Source organism: Tachypleus tridentatus, unplaced genomic scaffold, assembly GCF_004210375.1.
Source record: "Tachypleus tridentatus isolate NWPU-2018 unplaced genomic scaffold, ASM421037v1 Hic_cluster_2, whole genome shotgun sequence".
NCBI classification, from domain to species: domain Eukaryota; kingdom Metazoa; phylum Arthropoda; class Merostomata; order Xiphosura; family Limulidae; genus Tachypleus; species Tachypleus tridentatus.
This window is the reverse complement of record NW_027467782.1, coordinates 51,018,813-51,041,767: the sequence shown is the minus strand read 5'-3', so window position 1 is coordinate 51,041,767 and position 22,955 is coordinate 51,018,813. Positions and strand designations below refer to the sequence as shown.

General features: G+C 31.7%; 1 protein-coding gene across 3 annotated transcripts in view; it reads right to left on the bottom strand.

The window, feature by feature from the left end:
* Positions 1 to 21,212: 21,212 nt before the first annotated feature.
* Positions 21,213 to 22,955, bottom strand: part of LOC143242768 (glutamate-gated chloride channel-like) — a 51,493-nt gene continuing 49,750 nt past the window's right edge. Inside the window, exon 9 of one of the 3 annotated variants that reach the window (XM_076486260.1) lies at positions 21,213 to 22,756. In XM_076486260.1, the coding sequence (XP_076342375.1) occupies positions 22,529 to 22,756 (228 nt within the window). In that variant the 3' untranslated portion in view covers positions 21,213 to 22,528. The remainder of the gene's footprint in view (positions 22,757 to 22,955) is intronic. The other 2 variants (XM_076486258.1, XM_076486257.1) reach the window with 2 other exon arrangements.

The following is a 22,955-nucleotide window of genomic DNA, read 5'->3' as shown; positions in this document are numbered from 1 at the left end:
TCTCCTTACCAGCTCGCCCCATGGAACATTTAAACTTGAAACTAGAGTGTTACAATAGGTTTAATATTATAATAATTTGATATTTTAAATGTAGTGACTTCATACTCTGTAAAAAGAAGTTGAAACACTAAAGATAACTTAATGTTTGTGTCTGTAACAACGGTGAAATTAAATTAAATATTAATCTTATATTTTTATATAGTGTTTAGTGCCAGTCTTCGTGTGAACATTATAGTGTCTAGTGCCAGTCCTCGTTTCTTTGGTATAGTGTTCAGTTAGTGCTAGTCCTCGTTTCTATGGTATAGTTTTCAGTGCCAGTCTTGGTGTTTATTGAGTTACATTAGGATAATTGCTTGAATATTATGTATGTTTTATTAATACAGACTTGTGATTCATAATTTTAATCTAATTTATTGTTCACATTTTATAACCAACAATAACAATTTATTTTATAATCAACACAACGCCAACAATAACTATTTATTTTAGAACCAACAGAACACCAACAATAACAATTTATTTTATAACCAACACAACGCCAACAACAACTATTTATTTTAGAACCAACAGAACGCCAACAATAACAATTTCTTTTATAACCAACACAACACCAACAATAACTATTTCGTGTATTTCGAAATGATTTGTTTTCTCTAATTTTCTTCTAAATATTTATAAACCGTTAAAAAGCTATTAACTGCATTTTAGACGTTTTTCAAAAGTTGTATTTTATTTAGTATTATAGTTAATTTCTGTCTTATTAATTTAAAATAATACATTCATATTTCTTGATAAATATTATCGTATGTAATTGTCTATGCAGCAATACGAATAAACAGGTTTGCACATTGTGTTTCTTATCGGTCCATGTTATTATAGTTAGAAAATTCTAAAGAGAACATTTTTCACATACATTTGTTAGTGTATTTCTTCGCACAGCCCGCCTTATTAGAGTGAATTGTTTTGAAATGTCATTAAAAAGCTATTAACTGCATTTTAGACGTTTTTCAAAAGTTGTATTTTATTTAGTATTATAGTTAATTTCTGTCTTATTAATTTAAAATAATACATTCATATTTCTTGATAAATATTATCGTATGTAATTGTCTATGCAGCAATACGAATAAACAGGTTTGCACATTGTGTTTCTTATCGGTCCATGTTATTATAGTTAGAAAATTCTAAAGAGAACATTTTGTTAGTGTATTTCTTCGCACAGCCCGCCTTATTAGAGTGAATTGTTTTGAAATGTCATTACGTTCAATAAATAAAACTGTCCTCTGACGTTTATCTACTTTGTGAAATAGACGACTGTCACTTGACATCGAAACAAGTCTGTTACCTGAGTCGGATGTGACGAAACAGGTTTATTGATAATGTGTAACACTCATTACGTATGTGTGAACAATTGTGATAATCATAATACTATTATTTTTATAAAATATACTTATTTTCAACATGGAATGTAGTTACATTATTCTTTTTTAGATTTTGAGCTTGGAAACAGACTTTGATAAATTTTAAAATAAAACAACACTTTACTTGCGAAGGAATTATATACACTACATGATCAATGGGAAACCAAATAAACATACTGTTTTATTTTCTATGATATCCACTTTTACCTTTGAAAATAAAGATATATTAAAAAGAATCAAACATATATGAGACTTCTTGGATCCTTCTCCTGGATCTGCCACAACTTACATCCACTTCTGTGTGGATCCATCACAGTTTATTTCTACTTTCATGTGGATCCACCCATCTTACCTCTACTTCCGTATGGATGGATCCATTACAGCTTGTCTCAACGTCCGTGTGGATCCGCTCAGCTTGTCTCTACTTCCATGTCGATCCGCTCAGCTTGTTTTTACTTCCTGTGGATCCGCACAGGTTGTTTTTACTTCCGTGTGGTTCTGCTTCGCGTGCCATTACTTCCGTTTCTCTCTTCTTCTGAAGCTCTCTTCCTATTATACTTTCTTTCCATATTTTCTTTAAAAGTTTCGTTTTTTATCTTTTTGCGCGTTAAGTCACTTGTTAACTAAGGAGTAAGATGTTTGACTTATGTTTTACGTTGTGTTTGTAGAACATATATAAACTGTGTTAAATAGAGAAAGTAAGGTTGACTTACTATTTGCTGGTAATAGAGTTGTCCAGTAATTGACAGCGACTGGTGAATTAGGGACGGCTACTGAAGACAGTAGGTTGTTTCAACAAATAACACTAATTTTAAATCAACCTTCCTATCACTTTTGTTCTAACACACCTTATTAACAGTTTATATTGTAATTTCTTAGTGACTATTTTTATGGTTTATAAAATTACAGAAATTTAAAAAAAATATTCACATAGTATTTAATAATTTAAATTATCTTGACGTCAGTGGATTGAAAGTGAGTTTTGGCAGTATTTTGAAGAAAACTAAACTAAGTCTATACTTTCCTGTCATCTGTTGTCAATAAATGTTACTACAACGTAAAATATTGTCATACTTTATGAATGTTTGACGCAAACGATGTGCCAATTAGTATTCCAAGATTTGTTCATAGATATACGTAAGCTTGACTCCATCTAATTTATAAACATGCTAAGTAACCCTTACACCTTATGCAAAATTGAACAAACCCATAAAGTTTCCGAAAAGATTTTTCATCAGAACACATCTTATTACACAAAATGTTGCATATACAACTTGTTTATCTTTTGAGAAAAATATTGTTACACTCTGGAATGCCCTTAACCCTTTAAACACTCATTTGGGTCCAGAAACTAATATTGATTGATGGCTGAAAAAAATCTCATAACTCAATCATTCAAGCGAGAGAAATTGTCTCACATGTCTGTGGAAAGAACAGAGTAATTTTGTTATCTGTGCAGTAAATAACTCCTCACAGTTCAGTTGTTTAACTTTCATAAGACAAACAGTACTCACTGTACTTGTATACCAACCAACACCTCAGGCGTACGTTACAGTAACATATATACATATGAATCTTGCAGATAAAAATATCACTGATGACGTGTTAGCTTTGAGGGAAAGCTGGATTCTTCTATTGAGTAGGCTTAACCTTACTCACTTTACTGCTACAACAATGAGCACTTACGATTAGCCTAAAGACACTTGTTATGACAATTTTGTATAAAATTAAACTATAAGAATGTTTTGATATTTTTATTTGTTTATTACTTAGTTTCTTGATATCTTTTAAAAACTAATACTAATAGTAAATCTGCGTAAAACAAAAGTGACCCAAAGCCTTTAGTTTTCATTTTCATAATAATAATGAATATAGTGAATTCACTATATATATAGTGAATATATGAATTTACTATAGTGAAAATATCTAACACATATACATGATCTTCATTGATTTAAACTATAACTTACATCTGGTATACATTGAAATAAAGCGAAATATTTAGTGAACTCCTTGACTTGTGGGTCATAACAACGTCCACATACACTGCAATCCTAACACAAAAGATACACCAATAAGCTTTCCAATAGTGACATGTAATACATGTATATATTTATAACAGAGATTTGGAATACAAATGAACACTTCAGCGTATAGGATCTTTAACATATGATTAGATCTGTACACATATTCCTATATCATCAAACGTCACATCTTACGATTTATTAACTATAATAGCAAGTTCATGGTGAACGGCGAAATATTGAAGGTAAGATTTTTTATTAAAAATGTTTGTGAAGTTCTCGATTGATTTTCTTTAATCTAAAGTAAAAGACATAAAGAATAAGGTATTACGTCTCTTGAGATTGTTTGTTTGTAGTTAAACAGAGAGCTGCGCCCACCACGGGTGTCAAACCTGGGTTTTAGTGTTGTAAGTCTGCATATATACCGCTGTGCCACCTATTGCATAGAAAATATATTTATTTATTTTCTGCCACACGGTCATTCATACTTATTATGTAATATAATATTATCTTTGATCCTTCATGCAGTAGCCACCAGAGGGACACTCTACTTTTGTAAAATAATGTTTACAAGTTATCTAAATATTAATTGTTATTGTCATCTTATTATGTGCTTTTACCTAATATTACAATGTCTCAAACATTATCAGACTGCGATAATTTAAATGTTACCTACAGAGAGTCGAGAGTTACTGAGAAAAGAAGTGTTACGAACAAAGAATGTTTTGTTTGTTTTTTACACGTAAACAATACTTGAAGGTTGACCCAATGTTAAAACATCAGAAGATTAATGAGAATTATTTTCTGGTTTTCATAAGATAACAAACATACATGAAATAGTTTAATACCCGAACCCCAAGATAACAAACATACATAAAATAGTTTAATACCCGAACCCCAAGATAACAAACATACATAAAATAGTTTAATACCCGAACCCCAAGATTAACAAACATACATGAAATAGTTTAATACCCGAACCCCAAGATAACAAACATACATGAAATAGTTTAATACCCGAACCCCAAGATAACAAACATACATGAAATAGTTTAATACCCGAACCACAAGATAACAAACATACATGAAATAGTTTAATACCCGAACCACAAGATAACAAACATACATGAAATAGTTTAATACCCGAACCACAAGATAACAAACATACATGAAATAGTTTAATACCCGAACCTCAAGATAACAAACATACATGAAATAGTTTAATACCCGAACCACAAGATAACAAACATACATGAAATAGTTTAATACCCGAACCCCAAATTAACAAACATACATGAAATAGTTTAATACCCGAACCTCAAGATAACAAACATACATGAAATAGAATACCCGAACCACAAAATAGTTTAATACCCGAACCACACATACATGAAATAGTTTAATACCCGAACCACAAGATAACAAACATACATGAAATAGTTTAATACCCGAACCACAAGATAACAAACATACATGAAATAGTTTAATACCCGAACCACAAGATAACAAACATACATGAAATAGTTTAATACCCGAACCACAAGATAACAAACATACATGAAATAGTTTAATACCCGAACCCCAAATTAACAAACATACATGAAATAGTTTAATACCCGAACCACAAGATAACAAACATACATGAAATAGTTTAATACCCGAACCACAAGATAACAAACATACATGAAATAGTTTAATACCCGAACCCCAAGATAACAAACATACATGAAATAGTTTAATACCCGAACCACAAGATAACAAACATACATGAAATAGTTTAATACCCGAACCACAAGATAACAAACATACATGAAATAGTTTAATACCCGAACCACAAGATAACAAACATACATGAAATAGTTTAATACCCGAACCACAAGATAACAAACATACATGAAATAGTTTAATACCCGAACCTCAAGATAACAAACATACATGAAATAGTTTAATACCCGAACCACAAGATAACAAACATACATGAAATAGTTTAATACCCGAACCACAAGATAACAAACATACATGAAATAGTTTAATACCCGAACCACAAGATAACAAACATACATGAAATAGTTTAATACCCGAACCACAAGATAACAAACATACATGAAATAGTTTAATACCCGAACCACAAGATAACAAACATACATGAAATAGTTTAATACCCGAACCACAAGATAACAAACATACATGAAATAGTTTAATACCCGAACCCCAAAATAACAAACATACATGAAATAGTTTAATACCCGAACCCCAAATTAACAAACATACATGAAATAGTTTAATACCCGAACCACAAGATAACAAACATACATGAAATAGTTTAATACCCGAACCACAAGATAACAAACATACATGAAATAGTTTAATACCCGAACCACAAGATAACAAACATACATGAAATAGTTTAATACCCGAACCACAAGATAACAAACATACATGAAATAGTTTAATACCCGAACCACAAGATAACAAACATACATGAAATAGTTTAATACCCGAACCACAAGATAACAAACATACATGAAATAGTTTAATACCCGAACCACAAGATAACAAACATACATGAAATAGTTTAATACCCGAACCCCAAGATAACAAACATACATGAAATAGTTTAATACCCGAACCACAAGATAACAAACATACATGAAATAGTTTAATACCCGAACCACAAGATAACAAACATACATGAAATAGTTTAATACCCGAACCACAAGATAACAAACATACATGAAATAGTTTAATACCCGAACCCCAAATTAACAAACATACATGAAATAGTTTAATACCCGAACCACAAGATAACAAACATACATGAAATAGTTTAATACCCGAACCTCAAGATAACAAACATACATGAAATAGTTTAATACCCGAACCACAAGATAACAAACATACATGAAATAGTTTAATACCCGAACCACAAGATAACAAACATACATGAAATAGTTTAATACCCGAACCACAAGATAACAAACATACATGAAATAGTTTAATACCCGAACCACAAGATAACAAACATACATGAAATAGTTTAATACCCGAACCACAAGATAACAAACATACATGAAATAGTTTAATACCCGAACCCCAAGATAACAAACATACATGAAATAGTTTAATACCCGAACCACAAGATAACAAACATGCATGAAATAGTTTAATACCCGAACCACAAGATAACAAACATACATGAAATAGTTTAATACCCGAACCACAAGATAACAAACATACATGAAATAGTTTAATACCCGAACCACAAGATAATAAACATACATGAAATAGTTTAATACCCGAACCACAAGATAACAAACATACATGAAATAGTTTAATACCCGAACCACAAGATAACAAACATACATGAAATAGTTTAATACCCGAACCACAAGATAACAAACATACATGAAATAGTTTAATACCCGAACCACAAGATAACAAACATACATGAAATAGTTTAATACCCGAACCACAAGATAACAAACATACATGAAATAGTTTAATACCCGAACCCCAAGATAACAAACATACATGAAATAGTTTAATACCCGAACCACAAGATAACAAACATGCATGAAATAGTTTAATACCCGAACCACAAGATAACAAACATACATGAAATAGTTTAATACCCGAACCACAAGATAACAAACATACATGAAATAGTTTAATACCCGAACCCCAAATTAACAAACATACATGAAATAGGTTAATACCCGAACCACAAGATAACAAACATACATGAAATAGTTTAATACCCGAACCACAAGATAACAAACATACATGAAATAGTTTAATACCCGAACCACAAGATAACAAACATACATGAAATAGTTTAATACCCGAACCCCAAACATAGAAAGTGACTGTTAATTTATTTAATTATAATAAGGTGTAGACATGTTCCGCAAAGGTCAACAAAACACTACATTATTACACTGATCTCTAATGTAGACATGTTCCGGAGAGACCAACGAAACACTACATTATTACACTGATCTCTAATGTAGACATGTTCCGCAAAGGTCAACAAAACACTACATTATTACACTGATCTCTAATGTAGACATGTTCCGCAAAGGTCAACAAAACACTACATTATTACACTGATCTCTAATGTAGACATGTTCCGCAAAGGTCAACAAAACACTACATTATTACACTGATCTCTAATGTAGACATGTTCCGCAAAGGTCAACAAAACACTACATTATTACACTGATCTCTAATGTAGACATGTTCCGTAAAGGTCAACAAAACACTACATTATTACACTGATCTCTAATGTAGACAGGTTCTGGAGAGATCAACGAAACACTACATTATTACACTGATCTCTAATGTAGACAGATTCCGGAGAAACCAACAAAACACTACATTATTACACTGATCTCTAATGTAGACAGGTTCCGGAGAGACCAACAAAACACTACATTATTACACTGATCTCTACTGTAGACAGGTTCCGGAGAAACCAACAAAACACTACATTATTACACTGATCTCTACTGTAGACAGGTTCCGGAGAGACCAACAAAACACTACATTATATTATACACACGTTTCCTTATTCACACCTATATCTAACTACATATTATACACACGTTTCCTTATTCACACCGATATCTAACTACATATTATACACACGTTTCCTTATTCACACCTATATCTAACTACATGTTATACACACGTTTCCTTATTCACACCTATATCTAACTACATATTATACACACGTTTCCTTATTCACACCTATATCTAACTACATATTATACACACGTTTCCTTATTCACACCTATATCTAAATACATATTATACACACGTTTCCTTATTCACACCTATATCTAACTACATATTATGTACAAGTTTCCTTATTCACACCTATATCTAACTACATATTATACACACGTTTCCTTATTCACACCTATATCTAACTACATATTATACACAGGTTTCCTTATTCACACCTATATCTAACTACATATTATGTACAAGTTTCCTTATTCACACCTATATCTAACTACATGTTATACACACGTTTCCTTATTCACACCTATATCTAACTACATATTATACACACGTTTCCTTATTCTCACCTATATCTAACTACATATTATGTACAAGTTTCCTTATTCACACCTATATCTAACTACATATTATACACACGTTTCCTTATTCACACCTATATCTAACTACATATTATACACACGTTTCCTTATTCACACCTATATCTAACTACATATTATACACACGTTTCCTTATTCACACCTATATCTAACTACATATTACACATATGCTTCCTTATTCACACCTATATCTAACTACATATTATACACGGTTTCCTTATTCACACCTATATCTAACTACATATTATATACAATTTTTCCTTATTCACACCGATATCTAACTACATATTATACACACGGTTTTTTTATTCACACCTATATCTAACTACATATTATACACACGTTTCCTTATTCACACCTATATCTAACTACATATTATACACACGTTTCCTTATTCACACCTATATCTAACTACATATTATACACACGTTTCCTTATTCACACCTATATCTAACTACATATTACACATATGCTTCCTTATTCACACCTATATCTAACTACATATTATACACACGTTTCCTTATTCACACCTATATCTAACTACATATTATATACAATTTTCCTTATTCACACCTATATCTAACTACATATTATACACACGTTTTTTTATTCACACCTATATCTAACTACATATTATACACACGTTTCCTTATTCACACCTATATCTAACTACATATTATACACACGTTTCCTTATTCACACCTATATCTAACTACATATTATACACACGTTTCCTTATTCACACCCATATCTAAATACATATTATGTACATGTTTTCAGAATAACACCTGGTTCGTTTCTGTGATTACAATCTTTTGTTTCGTTGTTCTTTTCACGAGCGAAGTCGATAAGTGATACAACCTGAAGACAATTGGGATGTAAATAGGAAGACAGACTTTTTGCAGGAAAACGCTGGATGAATGCAGCATGTAAAAAATAGAAGGTGGCAGGCAATGAATGTCTTGTAGATCTCTATATAATACGTTGCAGTGAAGAAAATATTTTTCATTAGGATCCCCTTTCTTTGAGTATCGTTAATTTCTGTGTGAATCTGGAGTCGTTTTCATAGCTAATGTAAATATAAGATTTATTCTGGTCTAACTATTCTTGTAATTCAGTGAAACATTTTTAAGATATGCTATTTGAATAATGCGATACCAGAGAAAGATATCCTTCAAAGAAATTCAGTTTAGAAAATTAAACTCTGTTTATGAATGGATGCCACCATTACTGTCGACCGAGATGCAACTTATTAGTGTAGCACATTATATAAATAATAAAACAAAAGAAGGAACAAATTAGTGAACCAAGCAAAGGATAAAATTAACTAATTTACGGGAAAAAAATACACCAAATGTGAGTATTAACCCAACATATAAAAACACAAACAATATGGCTATACCCAGTTGTATTCAGAGCATTGAAACACAAAACGCTTAAATAGAGTCATGATCCCAACATATGAAAACATAAACAAGATGGCAAAACCCAGTTGTATTTAGAGCATTGAAACAAAAAACATTTAAATAGAGTCATTATCACAACTTATAAAACATAAACAAGATGGCAATACCCAGTTGTATTCATAGCATTGAAACACAAAACATTTAAATAGTCATTATCCCAACATATAACAACACAAGCAAGATGGCTATTACCAGTTGTATTCAGGTCATTGAAACACAAAACATTTAAATAGAGTCATTATCCCAACATATAAAAACACAAACAATATGGCTATACCCAGATGCATTCAGAGCATTGAAACACGAAACACTTAAATATAGTAATTATCACAACATATAAAAACACAAACAAGATGGATATACCCAGTTGGATTAAAAACATTGAAACACAAAACATTTAAATAGAGTCATTATCCCAACATATAAAAACACAAACAAGATGGCTATACCCAGTTGTATTCAGAGCATTAAAACACAAAACACTTAAATAGAGTCATTATCCCAACATATAAAAACACAAACAATATGGCTATACCCAGTTGTATTCAGAGCATTAAAACACAAAAAAATTAAATAGAGTCATTATCACAACATATAAAAACACAAACAAGATGGCTATACCCAGTTGTATTCAGAGCATTGAAACACAAAACATTTAAGTAGAGTCATTATCCAAACATAGAAAAACACAAACAATATGGCTATACCCAGTTATCACGGTCAGAATGGTTCTGAAAGTAAGTTTTAGAACAAGGCGGATATTGCAGTAGGATTACCTGGTAATGTTACTTCTTTGGGATGTTATTGAAGCTAAAAGGAGGATATAAAATCGTTACTGTAACAGTGAGATTCCAGTGTTAGTACCAAGATACAGCACAAGAGGTTTTAAGTTTAGATGTGTTTGAAATAAAGATATAACTGTAACAGTGAGATTCCAGTTTTAGTACCAAGATGTAGTACAAGAGATTTTAAGTTTAGATGTATTTGAAATAAAGATATAACTGTAACAGTGAGAATCTAGTGTTAATACCAATATATATAGCACAAGAGGTTTTAAGTTTAGATGTGTTTGAAATAAAGATATAACTGTAACAGTGAGAATCCAGTGTTACTACCAAGATATAGCAGAAGAGGTTTTAAGTTTAGATGTGTTTGAAATAAAGATATAACTGTAACAGTGAGAATCCAGTGTTAATACCAATATATATAGCACAAGAGGTTTTAAGTTTAGATGTATTTGAAATAAAGATAGAACTGTAACAGTGGGAATCCAGTGTTACTACTAAGATATAGCACAAGAGGTTTTAAGTTTAGATGTGTTTGAAATAAAGATATAACTGTAACAGTGAGAATCCAGTTTTAGTACAAAGATGTACCACAAGAGGTTTTAAGTTTAGATGTGTTTGAAATAGAGATATAACTGTAACAGTGAGAATCCAATGTTACTACCAAGATGTAGCACAAGAGGTTTTAAGTTTAGATGTGTTTGAAATAAAGATATAACTGTAACAGTGAGAATCCAGTGTTACTACCAATATATAGCACAAGAGGTTTTAAGTTTAGATGTATTTGAAATAAAGATATAACTGTAACAGTGAGATTCCAGTTTTAGTACCAAGATGTAGTACAAGAGGTTTTAAGTTTAGATGTGTTTGAAATACAGATATAACTGTAACAGTGAGAATCCAGTGTTAATACCAATATATAGCACAAGAGGTTTTAAGTTTAGATGTGTTTGAAATAAAGATATAACTGTAACAGTGAGAATCCAGTGTTACTACCAATATATAGCACAAGAGGTTTTAAGTTTAGATGTGTTTGAAATAAAGATATAACTGTAACAGTGAGAATCCAGTGTTACTACTAAGATATAGCACAAGAGGTTTTAAGTTTATATCTATTTGAAATAAAGATATAAACAATAAGATAAATCATCATTTCATTTTCATGTTACTGATATTAATATTTCGAGAGTAAATTAAAAAACCAATAAAGCAAATGACAAGAAACATGTCTTTACTATTTAATACCTGTTTAGTTGTGTTTTCCATCACAAACCGATGCACGGTAAGTATGGCATGACAGCTGAACTTCAGTTTGTTCGTGTTATCGTGTAACTTGTTACCAAATTAAACAGATTATATGTTGAAAATAATTCAGGAAAACAGTTGATGAATATAGAAAATCAGGTAAACCGAAACAGAATGTAAACAAGATATGTTTTATTGTGATGTCTATCCACGTGGAGTTCCATTGTTTGAATATTTAGTTCTTAGGACAATTCATTTTTAAAAGACAACTCTTTACAAACATTACACTTGATCAGACAATATTGTAACCTCAATAAGTTAGTAAAAGTTATAACTTAGAGTAATATAAGCTGTTTTGACACTAAACTGCTAGTGCTATCACATACAAATATACTTCGACCTCAACATTCTTTACAGATATCAATGATGAAGCTAAACCACGGTTTTCCAGTCATTAATAAAGTGACAGATTATATTGTAGTAGTGTTATCTAAATTGTGGAGAACAAAGTGTAAAGTAGAAGGTTATATTGTAGTAGTGTTATCTAAATTGTGGAGAACAAAGTGTAAAGTGGAATGTTATATTGTAGTAGTGTTATCTAAATTATGGAGAACAAAGTGTAAAGTGGAATGTTATATTGTAGTAGTGTAAACTAAATTGTGGAGAACAAAGTGTAAAGTGGAATGTTATATTGTAGTAGTGTAAACTAAATTGTGAAGAGCAAAGTGTAAAGTGGAATGTTATATTGTGGTAGTGTAAACTAAATTGTGGAGAACAAAGTGTAAAGTGGAATGTTATATTATAGTAGTGTAAACTAAATTGTGAAGAGCAAAGTGTAAAGTAGAATGTTATATTGTAGTAGTGTAAACTAAATTGTGGAGAACAAAGTGTAAAGTGGAATGTTATATTGTGGTAGTGTTATCTAAATTATGGAGAACAAAGTGTAAAGTGGAATGTTATATTGTAGTAGTGTAAACTAAATTGTGGAGAACAAAGTGTAAAGTGGAATGTTATATTGTAGTAGTGTAAACTAAATTGTGAAGAGCAAAGTGTAAAGTGGAATGTTATATTGTAGTAGTGTCATCTAAATTATAGAGAACAAAGTGTAAAGTGACAGATTATATTGTAGTAGTGTTATCTAAATTGTGGAGAACAAAGTGTAAAGTGGAATGTTATATTGTAGTAGTGTTATCTAAATTATGGAGAACAAAGTGTAAAGTGGAATGTTATATTGTAGTAGTGTAAACTAAATTGTGGAGAGCGAAGTGTAAAGTGGAATGTTATATTGTAGTAGTGTCATCTAATTTATAGAGAACAAAGTGTAAAGTGGAATGTTATATTGTAGTAGTGTAAACTAAATTGTGAAGAGCAAAGTGTAAAGTGGAATGTTATATTGTGGTAGTGTAAACTAAATTGTGGAGAACAAAGTGTAAAGTGGAATGTTATATTGTAGTAGTGTAAACCAAATTGTGAAAAGCAAAGTGTAAAGTGGAATGTTATATTGTAGTAGTGTAAACCAAATTGTGAAAGAGCAAAGTGTAAAGGGAACGTTATATTGTAGTAGTGTAAACTAAATTGTGGAGAACAAAGTGTAAAGTGGAATGTTATATTGTGGTAGTGTTATCCAAATTATGGAGAACAAAGTGTAAAGTGGAACGTTATATTGTAGTAGTGTAAACCAAATTGTGGAGAGCAGAAGCGTAAAGTGGAATGTTATATTGTAGTAGTGTAAACTAAATTGTGAAGAGCAAAGTGTAAAGTGGAATGTTATATTGTAGTAGTGTTATCTAAATTGTGGAGAACAAAGTGTAAAGTGGAATGTTATATTGTAGTAGTGTTATCTAAATTATGGAGAACAAAGTGTAAAGTTGAACGTTATATTGTAGTAGTGTAAACCAAATTGTGGAGAGCAGAAGTGTAAAGTGGAACGTTATATTGTAGTAGTGTCATCTAATTTATAGAGAACAAAGTGTAAAGTGGAATGTTATATTGTAGTAGTGTAAACCAAATTGTGAAAGCAAAGTGTAAAGTGGAATGTTATATTGTGGTAGTGTAAACCAAATTGTGGAGAACAAAGTGTAAAGTGGAATGTTATATTGTAGTAGTGTAAACTAAATTGTGAAGAGCAAAAGTGTAAAGTGGAACGTTATATTGTAGTAGTGTAAACCAAATTGTGAAGAAACAAAGTGTAAAAGTGGAACGTTATATTGTAGTAGTGTAAACTAAATTGTGGAGAACAAAGTGTAAAGTGGAATGTTATATTGTGGTAGTGTTATCTAAATTATGGAGAACAAAGTGTAAAGTGGAATGTTATATTGTAGTAGTGTAAATTAAATTGTGGAGAGCGAAGTGTAAAGTGGAATGTTATATTGTAGTAGTGTAAACTAAATTGTGAAGAGCAAAGTGTAAAGTGGAATGTTATATTGTAGTAGTGTAAACTAAATTGTGGAGAACAAAGTGTAAAGTGGAATGTTATATTGTGGTAGTGTTATCTAAATTATGGAGAACAAAGTGTAAAGTGGAATGTTATATTGTAGTAGTGTAAACTAAATTGTAAAGAGCAAAGTGTAAAGTGGAATGTTATATTGTAATCGTGTAAACTAAATTGTGGAGAACAGAGTGTAAAGTGGAATGTTATATTGTGGTAGTGTTATCTAAATTATGGAGAACAAAGTGTAAAGTGGAATGTTATATTGTAGTAGTGTAAACTAAATTGTGGAGAACAAAGTGTAAAGTGGAATGTTATATTGTAGTAGTGTAAACCAAATTGTGAAATATTGCGCGTAAAGTGGAATGTTATATTGTAGTAGTGTAAACCAAATTGTGGAGAACAAAGTGTAAAGTGGAATGTTATATTGTGGTAGTGTTATCTAAATTATGGAGAACAAAGTGTAAAGTGGAATGTTATATTGTAGTAGTGTAAACTAAATTGTGGAGAACAAAGTGTAAAGTGGAATGTTATATTGTAGTAGTGTAAACTAAATTGTGAAGAGCAAAGTGTAAAGTGGAATGTTATATATCAGTGGTAGTGTAAACCAAATTGTGGAGAACAAAGTGTAAAGTGGAATGTTATATTGTAGTAGTGTAAACTAAATTGTGAAGAGCAAAGTGTAAAGTGGAATGTTATATTGTAGTAGTGTAAACTAAATTGTGGAGAGCAAAGTGTAAAGTGGAATGTTATATTGTAGTAGTGTAAACCAAATTGTGGAGAACAAAGTGTAAAAGTGGAATGTTATATTGTGGTAGTGTCATCTAAATTATGGAGAACAAAGTGTAAAGTGGAATGTTATATTGTAGTAGTAGTGTAAACCAAATTATGGAGAACCAAGTGTAAAGTGGAATGTTATATTGTAGTAGTGTAAACTAAATTGTGGAGAACAAAGTGTAAAGTGGAATGTTATATTGTAGTAGTGTAAACCAAATTGTGAAAATTGCAAAGTGTAAAGTGGAACGTTATATTGTGGTAGTGTCATCCAAATTATGGAGAACAAAGCGTAAAGTGGAATGTTATATTGTAGTAGTGTAAACCAAATTGTGGAGAACAAAGTGTAAAGTGGAATGTTATATTGTGGTAGTGTTATCTAAACTATGGAGAACAAAGTGTAAAGTGGAACGTTATATTGTAGTAGTGTAAACCAAATTGTGGAGAACAAAGTGTAAAGTGGAATGTTATATTGTAGTAGTGTAAACCAAATTGTGAAGAGCAAAGTGTAAAAGTGGAATGTTATATTGTGGTAGTGTAAACCAAATTGTGGAGAACAAAGTGTAAAAGTGGAATGTTATATTGTAGTAGTGTAAACCAAATTGTGAAGAGCAAAGTGTAAAGTGGAATGTTATATTGTAGTAGTGTAAACTAAATTGTGGAGAGCAAAGTGTAAAGTGGAATGTTATATTGTAGTAGTGTAAACTAAATTGTGGAGAGCAAAGTGTAAAGTGGAATGTTATATTGTAGTAGTGTAAACTAAATTATGGAGAACAAAGTGTAAAGTGGAATGTTATATTGTAGTAGTGTTATCTAAATTATGGAGAACAAAGTGTAAAGTGGAATGTTATATTGTAGTAGTGTAAACTAAATTGTGGAGAGCAAAGTGTAAAGTGGAATATTATATTGTGGTAGTGTAAACTAAATTGTGGAGAACAAAGTGTAAAGTAGAATATTATATTGTGGTAGTGCTATCTAAATTATGGAGAACAAAGTGTAAAGTGGAATGTTATATTGTTGTAGTGTCATCTAAGTTATAGAGAACAAAGTATAAAGTGGAAGGTCATATTGTTAAGGGGTTATCTAAGTTATAGAGAACTAAGTGTAAAGTGGAATATTATATTGTTGTTGTGTTACCTAAAGTATCGAGAACAAATTGTTATAATAATGAATATAAAGTATATTATAACAATAAAATATTTAATAGTAATTGTAAGTCCTGGAATGTATCATGTAATTTGAATCTAGAATTTACCGATTTCATACGAAGCTAATGTGGAAAGAGAACTCGGTTTAAGCTTACAATTATCCCTTTTTAAATGGATTGTTTTCACATCAAACACAATAGATAAATTAATCCAAGTTGTTAATTGGGAATAGAATGATATAAGTTTGTTTGAACTTTTAACATTCATCTTGTTTATGTATTTTAAATTTAGATGTTTGAAATATTCATTTATAAAAGTCGTCATTAAAAGAAGATTAGTGTATGAGAGCCAAACTTGTAAGATTAAAAACTTGTGTTAAAGTTAACTAAAAACTACTGTTAATTAATTAATAAACAACAACTAAGGTGAAATAAAAACTATTGTTAAGGTTAGTTCATTAATTAATTAACTACTGTTAAGGTTAATTAAAAACTAGTGTTAAAGTTAATTAAAAACTACCGTTAAGGTTAATTAATTTATTAATTAACTACTGTTAAAGTTAATTAAAAACAACTGTTAAGGTTAATTCATTGATTAATTAACTGTTATTAAGTATAATAAAAACTTGTGTTAAGGTGAATTAAAAAGTAATGTAAGGTTAATTTAACACTAGTGTTAAGGTTGATTCATTTTACTTCAATTTCTGAATTCTCATTAAATTCTACAGAAATGTAAATTAATAAAACTCCAAATTCTAAAAAAAATTAAAAATAGAACTAATTTCATAAGGGCAACAATAACAAACGAACTTATACTAATCTATATAAAGGACAAAGAAAAGAGCTTATAACGCTTATCATATCCTGTGATAACTGATATAAATCTTACCCCGAATAACACAAATGGAAAATTTATCGACAAACAAAAAAACAAAATAAATTTCCAACTTGAATGAACCTTATGTAGGCTAAACGACCATGTCAAAGGCCAAATGTAACTGGCCCTAATTATAAACTCCTGACCAGGAAATGTAGCTAATCAGTAGCACTCGTTGCCATAAACATTTTTTTTTTTGTCTTTTGTTCGAAAAAGGCACACATTGTTCAAAACGAAAGTTGTTCCACAGCCTAGAAATTAATATTTATTAGCTGAAGTGGAGAGTTGTCATGGATTCAAGTTTAAATTTATTAGTGAACAAGAAATTATATTATCAACAAAACTATTGTTTTGTCTTGTACTCTACTACATTAGCACCTCTATTACCAACTAACCTCTTATTTTGCTTTGTAGTTCACTCAGGTATTATCTCTATAATCCACTAACCTATTGTTATTAAAATATATTACATCTGTCACATTATGGAATATTAACAGATATCATGTTTCTACAGTTATTGTATACCTGGGTGTCTGTACACAGATGTAATGTTCCTACAGTTATTGTATACCTGGCTGTCTACGTACAGATGTAATGTTCCTACAGTTATTGTATACCGGCTGTGTGAAAACAGATGTAATGTTCCTACAGTTATTGTATACCGACTGTGTATGTACAGATGTAATGTTCCTACAGTTATTGTATACCTGGCTGTCTGTGTACAGATGTAATTTTCCTACACTTATTGTATACCTGGCTGTCTATGTACAGATGTAATGTTCCTACAGTTATTGTATACCAGCTGTGTATGTACAGATGTAATGTTCCTACAGTTATTGTATACCTGGCTGTGTGTGTACAGATGTAATGTTCCTACAGTTATTGTATACCTGGCTGTTTATGTACAGATGTAATGTTCCTACAGTTATTGTATACCGGCTGTGTATGTACAGATGTAATGTTCCTACAGTTATTGTATACCTGGCTGTCTGTGTACAGATGTAATTTTCCTACACTTATTGTATACCTGGCTGTCTATGTACAGATGTAATGTTCCTACAGTTATTGTATACCGGCTGTGTATGTACAGATGTAATGTTCCTACAGTTATTGTATACCTGGCTGTGTGTGTACAGATGTAATGTTCCTACAGTTATTGTATACCTGGCTGTTTATGTACAGATGTAATGTTCCTACAGTTATTGTATACCGGCTGTGTATGTACAGATGTAATGTTCCTACAGTTATTGTATACCTGGCTGTCTACGTACAGATGTAATGCTCCTACAGTTATTGTATACCGGCTGTGTATGTACAGATGTAATGTTTCTACAGTTATTGTATACCTGGCTGTCTACGTACAGATGTAATGTTCCTACAGTTATTGTATACCTGGCTGTCTATGTACAGATGTAATGTTCCTACAGTTATTGTATACCTGGCTGTGTATGTATAGATGTAATGTTTCTACAGTTATTGTATACCTGGCTGTCTACGTACAGATGTAATGTTCCTACAGTTATTGTATACCTGGCTGTCTATGTATAGATGTAATGTTCCTACAGTTATTGTATACCTGGCTGTGTATGTACAGATGTAATGTTCCTACAGTTATTGTATACCTGGCTGTCTGTGTACAGATGTAATACTGACTTTAGGTTTTCTTAAAACCTCGTACCGATTGGTTACATTAAAATGGTTCAAACAAAACGTGAAACGCGAGCCCAAAACCTTTTAGAACCCCTGATAAAATCAGAAATATAAAATGAGGTTTCAGAAATATATCATAATTGTAAATTTGTACTTTTAATATCCTCACGTGTATAAGGCGTGAGAGGTCACTGGTTCAGAATTTATCAGCCAAGTATTAATTTTATTGTGATTTCACTGTGAATGGCGGATTGTGTGAAACCAGATGTGTTGGTGTTTGCCTTTTAGGAATAGCGGAAATTGTTACCTCTGATTAAAAGGTGAGACTAGGTGTGTTGATGTTTGTAATTTAAAGTGAGTAGAAATAGTTGCATCTACTTTAAAAGGTGAGAGTAGGTGTGTTGATGTTTGTAGTTTAAGGTGACTAGAAATAGTTGCCTCTACTTGAAAAGGTGAGAGTAGGTGTGTTGATGTTTGTAGTTTAAGGTGAGTAGAAGTAGTTGCCTCTACTTGAAAAGGTGATACTAGATGTGTTGATGTTTGTAGTTTAAGGTGAGTAGAAGTAGTTGCCTCTACTTGAATAGGTGATACTAGGTGTGTTGATGTTTGTAGTTTAAGGTAAGTAGAAGTAGTTGCCTCTACTTGAAAAGGTGAGAGTAGGTGTGTTGATGTTTGTAGTTTAAGGTGAGTAGAAGTAGTTGCCTCTACTTGAAAAGGTGATACTAGATGTGTTGATGTTTGTAGTTTAAGGTGAGTAGAAGTAGTTGCCTCTACTTGAAAAGGTGATACTAGATGTGTTGATGTTTGTAGTTTAAGGTGAGTAGAAGTAGTTGCCTCTGGTTAAAAGGTGACACTAGATGTGTTGATGTTTGTAGTTTAAGGTGAGTAGAAGTAGTTGCCTTTACTTTAAAAGGTGAGAGTAGGTGTGTTGATGTTTGTAGTTTAAGGTGAGTAGAAGTAGTTGCCTCTGGTTAAAAGGTGATACTAGATGTGTTGATGTTTGTAGTTTAAGGTGAGTAGAAGTTGTTGCCTTTACTTTAAAAGGTGAGAGTAGGTGTGTTGATGTTTGTAGTTTAAGGTGAGTAGAAGTAGTTGCCTCTACTTGAAAAGGTGAGAGTAGGTGTTTTGATGTTTGTAGTTTAAGGTGAGTAGAAGTAGTTGCCTCTGGTTAAAAAATGAGATTAGGTTTATTGATGTTTGGAATTTAAGGTGACTAAAAATAGTTGCCTCTACTTGAAAAGGTGAGAGTAGGTGTGTTGATGTTTGTAGTTTAAGGTGACTAGAAATAGTTGCCTCTACTTCAAAAGGTGAGAGTAGATGTGTTGATGTTTGTAGTTTAAGGTGAGTAGAAGTAGTTGCCTCTGGTTAAAAAGGTGATACTAGATGTGTTGATGTTTGTAGTTTAAGGTGAGTAGAAGTAGTTGCCTCTACTTGAAAAGGTGATACTAGATGTGTTGATGTTTGTAGTTTAAGGTGAGTAGAAGTAGTTGCCTCTGGTTAAAAGGTGATACTAGATGTGTTGATGTTTGTAGTTTAAGGTGACTAGAAATAGTTGCCTCTACTTGAAAAGGTGAGAGTAGGTGTGTTGATGTTTGTAGTTTAAGGTGAGTAGAAATAGTTGCCTCTACTTCAAAAGGTGAGAGTAGATGTGTTGATGTTTGTAGTTTAAGGTGAGTAGAAGTAGTTGCCTCTGGTTAAAAAGGTGAGAGTAGTTGTGTTGATGTTTGTAGTTTAAGGTGAGTAAAAGTAGTTGCTTCTGGTTAAAAGGTGATACTAGATGTGTTGATGTTTGTAGTTTAAGGTGAGTAGAAGTAGTTGCCTCTGGTTAAAAGGTGAGATTAGGTTTATTGATGTTTGGAATTTAAGGTGACTAGAAATAGTTGCCTCTATTTGAAAAGGTGAGAGTAGGTGTGTTGATGTTTGTAGTTTAAGGTGAGTAGAAATAGTTGCCTCTACTTCAAAAGGTGAGAGTAGATGTGTTGATGTTTGTAGTTTAAGGTGAGTAGAAGTAGTTGCCTCTGGTTAAAAAGGGGATACTAGATGTGTTGATGTTTGTAGTTTAAGGTGAGTAGAAGTAGTTGCCTCTACTTAAAAAGGTGATACTAGATGTGTTGATGTTTGTAGTTTAAGGTGAGTGGAAGTAGTTGCCTCTGGTTAAAAGGTGAGATTAGGTTTATTGATGTTTGGAATTTAAGGTGACTAGAAATAGTTGCCTCTACTTGAAAAGGTGAGACTAGGTGAGTTGATGTTTGGAATTTAAGGTGACTAGAAATAGTTGCCTCTACTTGAAAAGGTGAGACTAGGTGTGTTGATGTTTGGAGTTTATCTTTTGTATAACTAGTTGCTTCTGGTTTCATAGTTTATGTTCCAGACGTATCCAGACATCTTGAGTATATGTATGTATATAATGACTTACGAGTGTACACGAACTATAAAAGTTTAAATAATCTGTCATCTTTAGAACTGAATAGCTAGAATATTTAGGATTCTAACTTTAGAATATTCCAAGCAGCACGTGTCGAATAACTTTAGAATTTGTTTAGCAGTACGAGTAGGATAACTTTAGATTAGACCAAACAATTTTAGTTGTGAAAAAAACAAAATCGTTGACAACCTGATTTATTTCGAATTCACAAAGATGATTTTATCTTCCACAAGATCATGTGTGTATACTATGAACTGGTAAAGAAATCCCGTTCATAACTTGAACGGAAGATTTTCAAGTGACATCAACTAGATAATCCGAAGCTAGTAACTTAGACTACTGAGCAAGAAATTCGTTCTTCTATAACCACACCATACATTGAAAACACTAAATACTTTGGTTGATAAATACGTCTGTTGTATGGCTATAGGCTGCAATAGTTAAATATTGCTAAAACAGTTTATAAATGGTTCGTATCCTGTGTCGACTCAAAATAAAAACAATGTACAAGTTAAGAAATATCCATCCATTACGATGTATATGTTAAATTACCTAAAACTCTTTGGAATGTCTGCTACTAAACAGCCGAGCAAAGAGACACATTTTTATAATTCTCGTTACGTTCTCGTGCCTTGAAGTATATTTATTACATTTCTTTATATGACAAAGGATTGGTGAACCAGTACACTGGATTGTAGAGTACAAAAATAAACGGAAGTACGAGACGGGACGGGACGTCAACCATGTTTTTTACATTTCTTCATGACGTAGATGGTAGGTGGACCAGTACACCATATTATAGAGTACAAACACAAATAGAAGTAAGATCCGGGACATGACGTCAGCCATATTTGTTACATTTCTTCATGGCGTAAACGATAGGTACACCAGTACACTAGATTATAGAGTACAAACATAAACGGAAGTAAGATCCGGGAGTTGACGTCACCTATGTTTGTTACATTTCTTCATGACGTAAACGATAGGTACACCAGTACACTAGATTATAGAGTACAAACATAAACGGAAGTAAGATCCGGGAGTTGACGTCACCTATGTTTGTTACATTTCTTCATGACGTAAAGGGTAGGTGGACCAGTACACTAGATTATAGAATACAAACATAAACGGAAGTAAGATCCGGGAGTTGACGTTAGCTATGTTTGTTACATTTCTTCATGACGTAGAAGATAGGTGGACCAGTACACTAGATTAAAGAGAGCGAACATCAATGGAAACAAGATCCGAGACATGACGTCAATTCGCTTTGACCGAGTTGGGAATTTGTTGAGCCAATCCTTGATGGGGTTGATGGTTTTCGACGGCTGCATGTGAACCTCGCACTGACGCAGTTTTTCATTGTAAACACCGCCACTATGATGTACAAGAGGCTTCTGAAAAGTTAATTATTAAATAAAACAGAAGAAACTTGGAAAATCTTATTCAAAATATGAAGAAAAGTAATTAACAAAAGACGAAGTTTGTTAAAGAAAACCGAAGCCCAAACAAAGAAATTATAAATAAATAAGTAACTTTACTGTAAGAGATAATAATTATATTGTATAACATTATTATATAATCGTGTAATACATG